Raw genomic sequence first — 16,499 nt, 5'->3', positions numbered from 1 at the left:
TGTCAAATATACTTCATGGCATTCACATCAGTATTTTACATAATTACTCCATTGGGATAATCTGCCAAGTGACCCTTTTTGCCTCCCATTACTGTCTTCAAATTTAGCACTGAAAATTTACATTACAAATTTTTCGAAGCAAGAGTCAATGTATATAAAGACAAACTCAGTTTTTTAATTACTTTTTTTTTTCTAAAAATACTAAACTTTAGCTTGCTCTTGACTATATTAACACGACCAAAACGCGATTACCAGGATTCAGCCAAGTTTCATCTATCAGTTTTCAGCCCTATTAAAGAAAATGAAGATCGAAAGAGCAATGAAATACTTCAATTTTTCCGATGAAATTGAAGTATTTCATTGCTAAATTGACAAACTAGAAAAACGTAACTGCCAATTTTGTAGTGCAGAAAGGTGAAAAGAAATCAGAGAAATGAAAAAACACTCTGAAAGCCAAGAAATGAACCTACTTCCCTGGCTTGGTCTGTAGAGGCCAGTGAGCGGCTCTGCCTTTTTGAGTCACTTGGAGATGGCTTGTCTTTCCGACCATCCTGGATAGAGCTTCCAAGATCTGCTAGATGCTTGCTGTTCTTCGCCATTGAAATATCAAATGATAGCATTTGAACGGATGATGTGGCAGTTTTAGTGCTTGAAACTTTGGGAGAAACGGCCGATTCTCCATTTGCTCCACCGGAACTTCCTTGGAGTACATTGTTTTTTGTCTTTGTGCCGACCTTGGTGCCACAGGCGTCTCTGTTGACTTCGCCAGGTTCAGGTTCTGAAATGACCATTGCATATTTTGATGTTCCTAATGTAGCATTGCCAGATTCTGGCTGATTGGCAGAGTTGTGTTCCTCAGTACAAATGCAACAGTCGGTATCAACGGGCTTTGGCGTGTTGATTACCGGAAAATGCTTGGACTTTTTTCGTATGTGATCAAATATTGCTTCTTCAGTCAGACTTTTGAACGAGAACGCTTCAGGTTCAGATGGAAGATAACCTAGAGAGAACAAGTAACGGTTTAAAAACCAAACTAGAATAAGAAATGACGACTTGCGTACAAATTTTTCATAAAAAATGCACCTGATTCATCCGTGATATTAATTGTAACTGAGCTCCCAGCAATAACATGATGCTTTCCAGTTAGATAGTTATTGTGATCATTAGCAACCTGTTCGTGCCCTGTGGATTCAGGTAAAGGATCAAGCAATATATGTTGACGAATTTTGCTTTTCTCTTGGTCAGAGGAGCGTTTTCTTGTGAGAATTAAGCCTCCAGATGATGGGGAATAGGCATTGTTTGGAGTCAAGAGAGGAAAGTTCTTGGCTTTTTCTCGTATATGGTCAAATATTGATTGCTCAGTGATGATTTTACAATCATCATTTTCAATTCCAGCAGCAAACTCTCCTACAGAATTTTTTTAGGCGGAAATACTGCGTGAAATAGGCAAAAAAGATGCTAGGATATCTAATGAAAATCACAGCATAATCCCATACCTTCTAGTTCTTCATCCAAGAGGTTGAAACTGGGCCTGGAATAAAAAAGGAATTAGATGACACGATGAAAGGGTGTAAATGAAATGAGTTACTTGAAATCCAGAAGAATTCGCTGTTTCTCACATTGAAGAACTTTCCCTTTTAGATCCAATCGAATCGGGAGGTCTTTGGGCAAAAGATTTATGTGTGGCTGCTTTGTCATCTTCTATAACATAAACTTCCTCAGGAGCAAAAAACTGAGTTGGTTTCCTTGCACGTTTAAGATTGGCATTTGAATTGCTCTCCTTAACCAGCAGAAGTTTTTCATGGAGATCAACTCCAACTGCATGGATAAAACTGCAAAAATGAGTCTTTAAACCTGGAATTTATGCACAGTGTATTTATGACTTTTAGAAACTTAGCTGTATTCTTCAAAAACAAGATCAGCCTTTATGGTCATCTTTCCGAGGGGGTTTGACACGAGGGTTGTCGTGCTGTAGGGGCTGCAAGTATAACCAAACATTCTACACTAAGTAATTAAAGACCTAGCAAATTGAACTAAACTCATTTATGAACTCAATCAAGTAGAACTGCCAATCGGTTCTGTAAGTTTAATAAGTCCACTGCAATTAGGGAAAAATGATTCTGAAAAAGCATTAGTTTTAAGGGCATTCATTTCAGTCTTCACCTAGTCTGAACTCTAAACTTATACGTCCAATTCATAACTTGGCTGGCATAAATAATAACTAAAACATGATAGAACATGAAAAAGTAACACGAACAAGACTCAAAACATATTAAATTGGCATAAATAATAACTAAAACATGATAGAACATGAAAAAGTAACACGAACAAGACTCAAAACATTTTAAATTGTTAAATTTATACGCTTGTTGTCGTGTAAGTGACGAAAACCTGTTTCAACGTATTATTATTAGGCTGATGTTTACAAAATAAGGAGTTCGAGAAGAAGATTGCATACCTTAAAAACTCATCCACTCTGCTGCAACCAAGTCAGATAAAGTTAGAAAGTAATATAGAGGAAACAAGCACAGGTAGCATCTAGAATTAAGCTTTCCACCAAAGTTCACCATTTGGCATAACAAAATCCATAAAGGAAAACAAAAAGTCTCCCTGACTTTTATTTGACTAAAATATTCGATTAAATAAGAAATCTGTTTGAGAAAAAACACCATCGTTGCTCAAAACTGTAGTATCCAAATTAATATTAATAGCACCTTATCTTCTCATGGAAAAGAATTAGGTTATCTTCTTCTGAAGCAACGATCTGTAAGAGAATATGTTTAGTAAATTATATTTCATTAATGACTAATTCAGTAGTATGAAAAAACATTCGGATAACCTACCATGTCAGCATAGTGTCGCTTGGTTGATTGGACCCCTTGTGATGATAGCCTAGTCAATGTTACTGCTAACTTAGACTTCCCTTGCCTCTGGCATTCACTTACCTCGATCTTAATGTCAACTTTTGGAGGCAATGACGTGAGAGACTCCTTGATATGATTTCCAAAAGGAAACTTTCTACCAGTAACTAATTCTATCCTCCTTGGATCCGCTTCAGCTAATGTCTCAAATGATTTAATTCCCATTGAATGCAGTGCCTGAATAAAAGGCATAAATATAATGAGAGGACATTGAATCTAACAGATATTTAGAAATCCTTGTTTGCTCTCACCCCTTTTTTTTATTTTCCCAAGTATCTTTGTCCAGTTTTTATGTCCAACGCATATCCAGACATAGGTATGAGGATATGACATTCCATGAATTCTTTAAGTTTATGTAAACAAGTTAGAAATTTTGAACATGTCCATTCGGACATATACTAATACCCAACACTTACATCTGGGTCCAAGTAACATAGGTAGGTAGAATAAATGTAGCATTATCAAACAAATTAGTACTCGTCAAAGAAAACCTTTGCTGTCACCATGCCAATGCCAGGTAATTGTTTCAGCAGGTATGGACTGTCATCCCAGAGTTTCTGATATAACGACTTGGCTAAAAGGGACGAGTTCAGGGCTCCTCTATAGTTCTTTTTGTATATAAAATATTCTTTCATACACTTGGCAATTCTAGCCCCATTTGAGCATATCGAATTTGCATCCTAAGGCAAACAAGCCAATTCATAATTTCATCAGTTCAACTTTGAAGTAATTCTTCTAAAAAAGGTTATATCCATAATTAAAGTAAAAGGATAATCGAATTGAGGTCAATAAACCTGGGTCATGGATAAATCAGGAACTAAAGGATCCCCGGTTAAGCAGTCATTTGCCAAAACAAATATCTTTTCTTCTCTAGTTTGAATGCGTTTTTTCCGTTTTCCCTTATCACCGGTGACATGAAAACGGAGGCGGCCATCTTTGTCTCCATTTAAGTCATTCAAAATTTTCTTCTCATTGCGTCTGAGCTGTATCCCTTCGTTTTCAGAACATTAGTGTATCACTTTCATACTTTCTTGATCATGTACAAAATTTACTGTTTTTAAGTAACTTGTCTATCTGGACATAGATACTACGATTTTCCAAGGACCCCTTTGAATACATAGAAATTTTAGAAATTTATGCATACTCATAACGAACATATATATCCAATATTCACACCCGAATCCAAATATCATCGAGAAAACAACAATTTTTTTAACCAAAAAGAAAAAGAAACAACTATTACTAGATAGGGATACATACAAGCAATCTCCTCAGCATGGCAGATAATCTGTAGTACTTCTTCCAAACTACAGTTAGATGGTGCTTGCATAATGTGTTTCATGGTGTTAAATTTCAAATAGTACTTTGTCATCAATCTTCCTGGCTCTGGAAAAAAGGAAGTGATAATAAAGGGTAGGAATTAATGATATGTTTATACTTAAGGAAAACTAAGAGAAAGCTTAAAATTTTCAAGATACCTTGTGGCTTCAAGGCAAAACCATCTTGATCAGTCTGGATCATTTGGTGGCATGATAGCTCATTAACATTTTGAACACAAATTTCTGGTTTAAACAACATTGATGAGTAATATGATGTCAAAACAAACACAATAAATCAAAATGGAAAGAAGTAGACCTTGCATATGTTTCTCTACTTGTTCTCTTCGAATTCCTTTTTTAACTGCATAATTCCCAGGATTCTGATTGTGCATTCAAGGTGTCAAATTTTGAAGTAAAATAAATTATATGATTCAAAAGATGGCTATATACATGCCTTTTTCATTCTCACATATAAATATGAGCACTTCATCCACTCAATTGCCTTTGTGATGTCAGAGATGGTCAATTGAACTATTTCTGCAGTTAAGTGTTCCGTCAAGCATGAGAGCAACCTACATTGGTAAGACAAATGTAAAGCACACAATTAGAAGATATCGCCCAGTTTTCATAGAAGGCACACACTATTGCAGAAGTCAAGAATAACAAATCTTATATCACTCAAACTTAAGTGTGAGTGTCAAATACGAATATGTGTCCATCACGGATATGTTTAACTTTTTTTAAGTTTTTACATGTATTTGGAGTATATCCTTATACCCATGTTTGAATATATATCGAACACAAGTATTTAAGAAAATTGAAAGGTCAGAGCAACATATCAAAAGTTGTTGACATACTGTGATTCTACCATTTCACATCCATTGAGGAGATTCTCATATAAATGAACCTGAGATCATGTATGAAAATCATAGAAGACAATTTAGAAATAATCAAGCATGGCTAAATTAGTGATAGTAAAGCAATATGCTAGGGAATCGGAACAAATCACAGTGTTAAACTACCGTTTCTCGTCTAGTCATGATTATAACCATCCCTGTATCTTCAAATGGGGGCCGACCTGCCCTCCCGCACATCTGAATAGAAAAAAACTAATTTAAATATATCCATATACAAGAATACTTAAAAACATGGACATCAATGCAAGTACAACCTAATGGGGATAGAGATAAGCAGCAGGTAGGAGAGTAGAGAAAATCTAGTGATTTACGACTTTAAAAGTAACTCAGAACTATTGAAGATCCATGTAATAACACACCTGTAGTATCATTGATCGGTCATATTCCATGTAAAGGCCTTTTTCTTTGTTGCTGAATAAAATGAATTTTTTGAAACATTAGATACAATAGATGATGCTCTGGCCTCCTATGGGAACAAAAATTAGTTGAGGGAAACAGTCTGACTTACAAATGTTGTGTTGACTTTATTACAACTGTATGAGCTGGTAGGTTGATTCCATGGGCAAGAGTATTTGTGGTGCATAAAACTTGTACATCACCATTAAGAAAAAGACCTTCAATGAGATTACGATCCTTGAGACTAAGCCCACCATTATGATAACCAACTGCAAACATAGAATGGGACATCAACTTGACAAGCAATTTTTCAGGACAATGAGTGTCATAGCAGTATAAGTACACCCTTTACCTCCATAAAGAATATAAGATTGCATTTGTTTGTCACTGCATGACAGGGAAGCCTCCCGTAGCCTTTCCTGCTGTTCACTACTTTTAATAAATGGATTTGAATAACCAAAGGTCATTACAATCTGAGAGAGGCGTTGTGCTGCTTCTTGTGCCCCGCTTCTAGTTGAGCAAAAAACTAGAGCGGATTTTCCTCTTGAATATTGCATTAGAATATCTGCAATCAGTTTCGACCAATAGTTATATATATGCTCTTTTACGATAAAAGATGACTTGAGTGCATATACCAGAAACAATCAGTAAACCTTTAATAAGACATTAAGTCAAGAAGTTGAATCTTACCAAAAATATAGTTTTGGAGGCGCTGGTGATGACACATAGAGACAATCACTAGTGTTAGATGAATTTGAACTTTTTGACTAATGATATATGTTCTTATATCTTCCCTTACAGTCTAAATATTTCTAGTAAGAAGGTGTATGACTTACTAATATAAATACAATTACTTGCCTTTTCAAATAGGAAGTCATTTTTTGCAGAGGCATACCCTGCAAGGAAGGCATTTACTGTTGTGAAAGAAATGCACTTGAGATAACTTTGGAAAGACAATTTTGAAGATGGAACATCTAAAAGGAAAACGCTTACCAAAAACTTTAGTGGTCAACTTTACAGGCCTCATTTCCTCTCCAAACCTGTTAAAACATTAGAAAGTTAATGGGAATATGATTCTACTGCAAATTAAGAGAAGAAAACGCAGAAATCCCATCATTAACTTACCTCTTGATTCCTTGGACAGGGACCTCGAGCCATTCAGCTGTGCTTGTTGGTATGCAGTGTGTATGTTATTAAAATTTAAGTCATTTTCCATCTTTTGGAAGTAAAAGTTTCAAATAAAACCAGATTAACTCTTTAGCACCTATAAGAGGAAAGTTTTACCAAGGTCCTCAGTATTTGGAATAGTGGCTGACACAGCTAAAAAACGAACAGAAGCCAGAGCACTTGATTTCATTTCTGGGTTGCGAGCAAGCATTTTTATTCTGCTAACTATTGCTTCCAAAGTTGCCCCACGAAGATCATTCAGTAGGTGAACTTCATCAATAAGTAAAAGTGATATGTCACTGAAAAAGCTCAAGCCTCCATCTTTTATGCGATATCGAGTCACTGCATCAAATTTCTAAGTAAAAAAAGAAAACCCATCAAATCATGCAATTCTTGCCTCAACAGAACCATTTAAAAGAGGATCACATTGCAACAAAGGAGTAAATTCGCGGTTTGGGTTTTGGTATGACAGGTAAGTGTACTCACCTCAGGAGTGGTTAAAATGATATCTGCTTCTTGAATATTCCTTGTGCTATAAGAATCGTTATCACCTGTCAACTCCAGGCAACTTATTCCCAATGAACCAAACTTCTGAGTCCAATCACGCAGCTTCTCTTGTACTAAAGCTTTTGATGGAGCTATGTAGATCTTTAGACCAAATCAAAACAAAAAATAAGAATAGTCTCAACATGAGTTAACTGAAGACTAAGTCAAGAGAAAAGGCGCTTTGTGTGCTTTTATGTACTAAAGCACTAAATTAAGTGCCTAGAAACTTAATACTGCCCATGAGTGGTGGAGACTCAACTGTTTTTAGTGTTCCCTTTATATGGACAAACCTTCCATCGCCAGAGATAAACCTTGAAAGAAGCCTCAAAATGCAGAGCTCAAAGAGCACGGTTTTCCCACTTCCGGTAGGAGCTGAAATTACCATGTTTACATCGGAGAGGAAACAAACAGGAAAGCATTCACTCTGCAGTGAATTAAAGTACCTGCAAAAAACAATAAAAACCATGGAATCCTGGATTTGCTTCAGCCTTTCAAGAAAATAGATAAAAATGATATCAAGTTATGCTTGTAATCATTTACAAAGAGATTTAAATTGCAGTCGTGAACTCGCACCGCTTTTATGGTGATTATAAACATAATAAATGATACCACAATGAATTGCAGTATATATTGGCTGTGAATATCAACGACGTTGAGTACTAAAACCACATTGCCGTCAATATTTAAATCCGTTCAGAATCAAGCTAAATCCATACAATGTTATTTTCAAACTCTCAAAATGCCAAAATTTAAAGTTGAAGTACATTTACCTGAAGTTAAAGATTGAACGGAAAGGCTCTGGTAAATCGAACACGGATTTCAGTGAATATGAATCCATAATCAAACTCTCTTGCTATCAATCTGAGGCAAGAAGAAGCTTTTTTTTTTTTTAAAGCTAATATTATTTTTTGTAAAAAAGCCCAAAATGTCTCTGTTTAAAATTTTGAAAAGCTTGGATATTTATAACTTGAATTCTTTTTTTTTTTTTTTGATGCACACATTTTTATGCTCTTCCCCGTTTTTTCTTTTTCTTACAGGGCTTTTTAAAAGTAACTTTGACATGAAAAATATTTTTAAATAAAATGAATTTTAAATAAAGAATTTTTTACTTTTTACTCAAATAAAAAATAAAAATTTTAATTTTCTCTCCTACAAACACTTTTGACAGAAAAACTAATATTATATTTTTGTAAAAAGCACAAGAGGTTGTGCTTAAATTTTGGAATAAACGCTTGGATATTTATAACTTGAATTCATCCTTTCTGGCGCGCACAATTTTATGCTCCTCCCCGCTTTTTCGGCTGTGTTTAACAGTGCAAGAAATATTAAATAAATAACTTTTGAAAGAAATTTTTAATTTTTCAAAAGTATTATCCCCGAATAGAAAAATTAAATTTTTTATTTTTTATTTTTTAAAAATATTTTTGATAGCTTAATTACATTTTCATCTCTCCATAAATAAGCTGTTAAAAATATTTGTAGGAGAGAAAAGCTAAAGGTTTTAGCTTTTCCATTTGAGAAAATATGCTTTTGAAAAGTTAAAAAATTATTTCAAAAGTGGTTTATTTAGTTTTTTTTTATTTCAAAAGTGCTTTTCATGTTAAGAGTTGATACGAGCCAAGGAGGTGACACTCAAGGGGTTGTTTTTCCTAGTGGTCCAATTACTCGAAGCAAGGCACGACAATTAAAATTAAAGATGAATGCTTTTGTCCAAGACTTTGTTGCTACAAATTTAATTCATCATGTTCGTGACATTGACAAATACGAGAATGCAATTCACTGGACCAATCTTGGAATAGTGAAAGCCCATAAATTGGTGGATTAATCTTTTATGTATATTATTATTATTATTATTTACTTAATTCTCATTGGTTGGGACACATCATTTATGAGTTAAGTAATTTTATTGGTTAGGTTATTATTTATTTATTTTCTTAGATAATTTTAAAGAGTTTTATTAGGATTCAATTACTCTTGAAAGAGTTTTATTAGGATTCAATTACTCTTGTAATTTGCCTATAAATAGGCTTGTTTTCTACACATTGAGGGGAGAATAAAAAGAAGAGTATTTGTTTTCTTTCAAATTTGTGTGAGGCAAATTTTTTGGGAGTAGAGTGATTCTCCTCTTGTTATTTAGTTTGGAGTTTGTTACTTTCGAGGGTATTTCGGAGTTGCAAATATTCAAATTTCTTTCCCGTTCATCGGTGTTTCTAGAGGTTATTCTTCTAGGGGTTTCGTAGGGAGCCGCTCAATCATTGGCGTTTTTGGTTACAAGTTAACCAAGGGTTCCATAGAGCAAATCTATCCTTTTTATTATTTATTTATTTATTATTATTTTAACTAATTTTATTTATTCTCGTTTTATTTCTAATTTGTGTTTCTCTTGTGTCTAGATCCGGGATTCCGCATCAAGAGTGTTTTTAACAAGCGCTGTTAAACATAATCTAAATGCTTAAATCTTAAATAAAATTTTTCAAAAATACTTCTTAAAATCATACTTTTTAAAAATAATGTTAAACTAGCCCTGAATCATATTTGGATATTATATTTATAATCTGAAATGTTTGCCTAATGTTTTAAGTTGGGCCACTATTTATTTGATAAATTGGTGGGGTAATTTTTTTCTTGAAATAAGTAGATTGGGCTTTTGCTTCTCATTAATCCAAAAATAAAAAAAAATTATAAAAATAGGCATAAGTTCATAACACCAAACAAAATTAAAACACATATGATAAATAAATTACACAAAAACCAAAACAAAGAGAATTCTAGAAGCAATGAGACACCGACCCTTACACCTAGTTAGTTCCTTCGTTTTTTCTCCGTCCCAAAAATATCCATCAATGCTCAAAACTGACGGTTTCACAAAACCAAGAAGGAGCGTCCAAAAAAGATATATCAGTGGGGTAATTTTTTATTTATAAGCAATTTTAAAATTTGTATTATGTTTTTTAATATTTTACTATAAGTTAGTATTAATGTAATTTTTTATTCCATAAGTAGTTTAAAAAATTTGACGTGTTTTTTTAATATTTTATTATACTTTTTTAGGATATTTGTCAATCTATTGATCTTGTGGAAAATAAAAATTTTACTAACAAGATATCAAATAATCTCCTTTATAAAATACTTAACAACACTTAACTCGTGTATAGAGTATAAAACTCTACTAATATTATAACAAATAATTTTCCAACGATTTAAATTATTTATAAATAGATTAATTTATTATAACATAAATGACTAAAACTCTCTCAATTTGAACATTCCGTATTTGAAATTATATCTTTTCATTTATCGAATCCATTAAAATATCACACTCATCAACTAGACGAATTATATAATCAGCAAAGGCATAGTTAAGGGAGTTGGAGGGGCGGCCCCTTAAAATGTAAATTTTTTTATTTAAATCCTTTAAAGTTTTAAATTAATAGAGTTAAAATTGCACTTTAACTAATTTTAAAAATAATAAATTTTTATTTAATTCTTTAAAAATTATAAAAATATAAGCTATTAAAATATTAAAATTATATTTTTATTATCGTAAAAATTATAATTTCACCCCAAACAAATTTTTCTAACTTTCCGCATGATAATCAGAATAACGAAATTTTAAGAAGTGAATACTCTTCACCGGATTAGTTAGCTCTGCTCCACCGCAATCATTTTTGCTATCTGTGTTAACTGAGCATGCTCCGCCGAACTATTACTTCTACTTCAACAGGATTTTCCTGCCACCATTTTCAGCTTCATCTTCAAATTTCCTACCAACCCTTTTAGTTTTCTCCGGTTCAAATTGTGTTGCAGACAGCTTGTTCTTGGCTTCGTTTGCTTCTGTTATCACTTCTTTCAATGCCAAGGCGAAATCATCCATGGCTTTCTCGTTGTTTTCTTCTGCATCGGCAATGGATTTAAGTTCACTTTTCAGAAAGCTGACTTCCTCAGCTAGTTTCGTCGCCCTTAATGAAGACGCTCGCTCATCGTCTTGCGCACGAACCAATTTCTCTCTGGTAATTTGAAACTCCAATTCAAGTCTTTTTAAATGGTCATCCCCCATGGAAGTTGGAGAGGAAACGTTTGATGGGTTTTCCCATTTCTGCAAGTTTTCCAGGAGAGAATTGATTTGGTGCTTGGAATGTTCAAGTGAAACCTTTGCTTGCTCAAACTCTTTCGATTGAGCCACTTATGCATCATATATCTTCTTCTCCGATTCATTTTTTAAATTATGTCAAAATAATTATTAAATATATTAAAAATTATGTTAATTAATTCGATAAATATTTTTTAATAATTTTAATATATTCATATTTATTTTAAAGATTTTTTATTTTTTATATTTTTTAGAATTATTGTTAAGTATTTTAAAAAAAATCAATTTAATATTTTAGCTATAGTTTAGGGACCAAATTAGTCAATAACCATTTAAATTAACATTCTACGTTACCATTTAACGGATAAAATTTAACAGAGGGCTAATTTGCATGTTTCGAAATATAAAAAGGCTAATTTGTCCATTTTTCAATAGAGGGGCCAAAATGCAATCTGCTCCTAAGTATAAAAACTTTCACAATACTTTTATCCGCTTTTAACATAATTTTAGTTTTTTTTTCTAAATAAGCATTACACACCTTTTATAATCTTAATTAACTTTGAATACTATTGAAATTAGAATGAAGAGGATTTTCTCTTTTAATTAGTCAAGTTTAGTTATTTTAAGTGTAATCTTATAAATTTCGATTGACATGATATAGTTAGCTTTCTCTATAATAGTTATACTATATCATCATTTCATTATAAACAAAGTTTATTATAGAATCGATTTTATTTTTCATTTTACCATCTATAAACAACTTTTCATGTACAACAACAACAACCATAAAGTATAAAGTACATTCTTTGTAAATCTTGAAAGAATCGATATAAATAAGGAACTATCATGTCGGATCATTAAGAACAAAACTATATGTGGAATTGATCTTCCAAGAAAATAGTTTTCTCTCTTTGTATAACTCTGTGATGGGATGGAAAAAATACGATATATATATATATATATTTCTTGGGGACCACTACCTCTTTTAAATAATTGATTCTTATATCAATTTTGAGTATTTATAATTTGGCCCATCATCAAATTATAAATACAACTTATGATATCTACACATTATTTCCATGCATTTTAATACCTACGATACTTATAACATAATTGATCACTTAATTTTGTATCACACTTTATAATAGCATTATATATTATACATATGTGCCTATAATTAAGGATTTTAACATTCTTTACTAAATTTTTACTATTCATTCATATCTAATTTGTGTCTGCCCTTTTTGGCATGAAGTTTCATCTGTCATTTTGACACAATTATTTTTTTAGGGTTTTTTCACTATCGTTTAAGGTTTTTACAGTTTTGTTTGAGGGTTTTGGTGGGCATTATAGAGGACGAGATGGCAAATTTAAATCTCATTGATGGGAAGGAGGAGGCGTTTCAAGAGAAAGCAACTGAATTAGAAGAATAGTACAAGTTTTGTTTGGTTGGAAGTTTTCTGACATAGTGTGGTGCATTTTCCTTCACTGGTAAACACCATGGTTGATCTATGGAACCCTATTGGGGGCATATCCATTACATATCTGGGGTAGAAGCGTTTTTTATTTTAGTTTTTCTATAAAGTTTACATGAATCGGGTTCTGAAGGGGATGAAGTGGTTTTTTAACAATTATCTACTACTGATGCATAAGATCCAACCAGGAGAGGATCTGATTACATTGCCACTGATCTATGTGGAGTTTTGGGTGTAGATACATGATATGCCTCTGAGTCTGATGTCGAAAGCAATGGCACGATAGTTTGGGTTGTTTTGGGGTTTTTTTCTTGATTATGATACGAAAATTCTAGCTTTAGGCGTAAAGAAACATATGCGAATTGAAGTTAGATTGGATGTCCAGTTTCCTTTGAAGCGAAAAAAGAAGATTATGGTAGGAACCGATCGAATGGTTTATGCTAGATTTCAATATGAAAAGGTTAGCCTATTTTGTTTTCTCTATGGTAAACTCGAACATGGGTAGAGTTTTTGCCCAGTAAGGGTGAGGGTGGATCCTGTTAAAATTATATTCGAGTGGGACATTTCATTACGCGCTCCAACAAGAAGATGAGCAACAATGGTCAGCAGATAGTTGCGAGAGTCGAATGGAACAATGAGTCAAAGTTTGGATAAGGATAGAGGAGGAATTAGGCGTCATTTCGGAGATAATAGGACAAGGAATTAGGCGTCATTTTGGAGATAATAGGACAAATTGTTATCCCAATCCTAATCACAATTTGCTAGGGTCCACAAGAGTTCAAGAGGCTAAGGCTAGGGCTAATTTAAGAATAACAAATTGAGAGTATAGTTCGGGTATCGACGAAACTAGAAAAGTACTTGGGATTGCCTATGATGGTTGGTTGGTGTAAGAAGCAAGCCTTTATGATCTATCTCGATTGGTTTAGTAAGAAAATTGAAGGTTGGAGCACGAGATTTTTGTCAATGGGTAGGAAAGAGATTTTTATTAAAGCGGTACTGCAAGTAATACTATTTTAAACAATGCATTGCTTTCTTTTACCAAAAATGTTACGTAGAAAATTAGAAAATGTTCTTAACAATTTTTTTGTAGAGGAATAATAAGTCTCTTAAAGGTATTCATTGGAGCACATGGCACTCGTTGTGCTTATCGAAAGCAGAACGGGTATTAGGCTTTTGTGATTTGGCCAAATTTAAAGTTGCCTTATTAGCTAAATTGTGTTGGCGTGTTATAACTCATCTAGCTAGTTTGTTGGCAAAAGTGCTAAAAGGTAGGTGTCATCCACAAACGGAATTTATGTCAGCTAGGTTAGGTATTCACCCTTTTTTTACCTGAAGAAGCATATTGAGTGCTAGGGGGTTAATTAAGAGAGGTTTTGGGTGGTGTATTGGTACGGGTGAAAAGGTTAACATATGGAATGAATCGTGGGTTCTTGGCCCTGGAAATGGTAGAATAAAACATTAGCGTGTAGATGTCAAATTCTCTAATGTTACACAACTGATCATTTCAGACTCATGTACTTGGATTAAATGACGTGTTAGGGCCATCATTAATACTAATCAGGCTGAGAAAGTTCTATTTATTCCACTTGCATAGTCAATGCCTCTGGATACTCTTGTGTGTCGTTATGAGGGGTCAGGGGAATACTCTACTAAGAGCGGGTACAAACTACTACTATAATAGGATATACATAACAGGGCTTATATCACATATCTATGCCTAAATTAAATACAATTTTTTATACAAAATTGTGGGCACTTCAACTCTCAGAAAAAGTAAAAATTACTATGTGGAAATTTGTTAACAATTTTTTGCCTACTTTCAGGAATTTAATAAAGCGCAAGATTCAGGTTGATACTCCGTGCCCTTTGTGCAACGAAGCTAAAGAAACAGTTGACCATCTTTTGAGGTACTATTCTATTTCCAAACAAACGCTAAATATTTTGAATGTTGTGGTGTTTCCTGCCTTAGAGTACTCAGAATATAGAATTTGGTTAGCAGAGGCATTCATACAAGTAGACATAAGATCTAGAAAGTTAATGGTGATGACTTACTAGGCTATGTGGTATGCACGGAACAGACTAGTTCATAAGGGTCTTAGAAAAACATCAAAGAAGTTGTCAGGGTCTATTATGGGGTTTTTGCTAGAGGTCAAGGCCTCAGAAGAGCTAAGGCCAACTACTTTCCTTTCCAAGTAGGAAGTATAGGAGCTTTATGACTCATGTAACATACTAAAAATCAAGGGTTAGTATAATCGAGTTTGTGAATCGAGAGAGAGTGGTCATGCCTTAATTTTTGAAATTTAGCTATGCATTTTTAGGAAATAAATGAGGTATTGGTTTGTTGGTTAAATGTTAGTGAAATGTTCCTTGAAACCCAAGTTCAAATCCTTTCTCTCTCACCATTTTTATTATTTTGCAAGTTTTGCCTTAAACCCTAGTTTGTGGCATGTCTTATTTTTTAAAAATAAATATTTCAAATTTATATCAAGAATGAGTAATTGGTTTGATGGTTAAACATTAGTGAATTTATCCTTGAGGTCCTAACTTCAATTCCATTCTCATGCAAATAATTTAATTTTTTGACAAAAACCCCTTGTTTTAATGTGTGGGGTATCCAAGCCTAGTTAACCTAGCTATAAATATTATTTTTTTACTAATAATCAGCCTTTAATCCTCCTCCTCGTTTCCCTATCCATTCCTCTCCTCCTCTCCTTCTCTTTGATTTTAATTTTTTTCCTTTCCACCATTGTTGTCGTCGCCTACACCTAGTTTTACCATCTCTTTCTTTTCTTTTTTTCTTTTTCTTTTTGCCACAAGATTTGTTAACATATTCTCCACCATATTTATGTCATTTTTCCTCATTAAAATCAGCCCCAAATCTAAAATCTTGAACTCCAAGATCCATCTCGAACATTACCAAGAAAGTGTCATTGTCATTTCTTTCGACTAGCTTGGGTAAGGTCTCTTTTCTCTTCATTTTCTTGATAAATTTTGTCAATTAAAAACCAAAATTTCAAGATCTGGAATTTAGTGGATTTTAAATGATTTCAAAGGTATTTTTCCAGATTTTAATGAGATCTCAAACCATTTTAAAATTCAGCCCCAATTTTGGCTACCATGGTTGGTGGTGCATGCGCCTATGTTTAAGAAAGGGGGCTATTTTGTTTCTTGGTTCTTGCTTATATTTTTCCAGCCTTAATTTGAGATTTTGAACCCTCCTAATCAGCTTTTAAACTCATTTCAATTAGGGAAAAACTTTCTTAATCGATTGGCCATTCGAAACCCATAAATCGTGAAGCGTAAATGCAATTAAGGGTAACTAGTTTGTTATTTTGACATAGTTGTTGGGTAAAGGTTATGAATTGATTAAATGAAGGAATTTAATCATTAATTAGATACTTATTTTCCAGTATATTATTGAATTAGGTGCTGACCCAAACACCCCAAATCATCCGTAAAGGTGAAGAACGATTGTATGTACAGTTCGCATCGATACAGTGTAAGGAATCTAACTAGTTTGGATTCATAAAATAGTTATAATTTTAACAATTGGTTTGAACTCATATGTGGGTGTTTGGGGGATGGTTTAATGGTAAATTTATTGAATTTATACTTAATTTTGGTTTTAGTTCATTTAATGAATTATTAAGGAAAATTGGAAGATTTGC

General features: G+C 33.3%; 1 protein-coding gene across 3 annotated transcripts; it reads right to left on the bottom strand.

Annotated features, from left to right (window-relative positions):
- Positions 1 to 57: 57 nt before the first annotated feature.
- LOC105779888 (DExH-box ATP-dependent RNA helicase DExH17) lies at positions 58 to 8,292 on the bottom strand. Of its 3 annotated transcripts, none has more exons than XM_052629633.1 (27): positions 8,037 to 8,292; positions 7,526 to 7,709; positions 7,207 to 7,368; positions 6,838 to 7,075; positions 6,679 to 6,715; positions 6,547 to 6,593; positions 6,412 to 6,467; positions 6,244 to 6,265; positions 5,906 to 6,118; positions 5,666 to 5,822; positions 5,517 to 5,568; positions 5,263 to 5,334; positions 5,098 to 5,147; positions 4,695 to 4,812; positions 4,557 to 4,620; positions 4,400 to 4,483; positions 4,182 to 4,307; positions 3,716 to 3,912; positions 3,413 to 3,601; positions 2,844 to 3,098; positions 2,715 to 2,764; positions 2,459 to 2,476; positions 1,899 to 1,978; positions 1,620 to 1,818; positions 1,497 to 1,531; positions 1,084 to 1,407; positions 58 to 1,000 (listed from the first exon to the last, which is right to left on the bottom strand). In XM_052629633.1, the coding sequence occupies exons 1-27, from the start codon at positions 8,102 to 8,104 to the stop codon at positions 426 to 428; spliced, it is 3,672 nt and encodes a 1,223-aa protein (XP_052485593.1). In that variant the 5' UTR covers positions 8,105 to 8,292; the 3' UTR covers positions 58 to 425. The 3 variants fall into 3 exon arrangements, with proteins under 3 accessions (XP_052485593.1, XP_052485594.1, XP_052485595.1); XM_052629634.1 differs by having other exon boundaries at positions 2,459 to 2,479; positions 6,412 to 6,449; XM_052629635.1 differs by having other exon boundaries at positions 6,412 to 6,449.
- Between the last annotated feature and the right edge of the window lie 8,207 nt (positions 8,293 to 16,499).

Source organism: Gossypium raimondii, chromosome 4 (genome assembly GCF_025698545.1).
Source record: "Gossypium raimondii isolate GPD5lz chromosome 4, ASM2569854v1, whole genome shotgun sequence".
Lineage (NCBI taxonomy): Eukaryota > Viridiplantae > Streptophyta > Magnoliopsida > Malvales > Malvaceae > Gossypium > Gossypium raimondii.
This window is presented reverse-complemented; position numbering and strand designations above follow the sequence as displayed.

What these genes read in the sequence shown, in the direction of transcription:
- LOC105779888 (XM_052629633.1), bottom strand. Translation starts at nt 8,104, where the DNA reads ATGGATTCATATTCACTGAAATCCGTGTTCGATTTACCAGAGCCTTTC. An exon ending in CCTGTCCAAGGAATCAAGAG is followed by an intron (nt 6,594 to 6,678) that starts GTAAGTTAATGA and finishes ATGTTTTAACAG; the next exon opens with GTTTGGAGAGGAAATGAGGC. An exon ending in CTGATTTATCCATGACCCAG is followed by an intron (nt 3,602 to 3,715) that starts GTTTATTGACCT and finishes TGTTTGCCTTAG; the next exon opens with GATGCAAATTCGATATGCTC.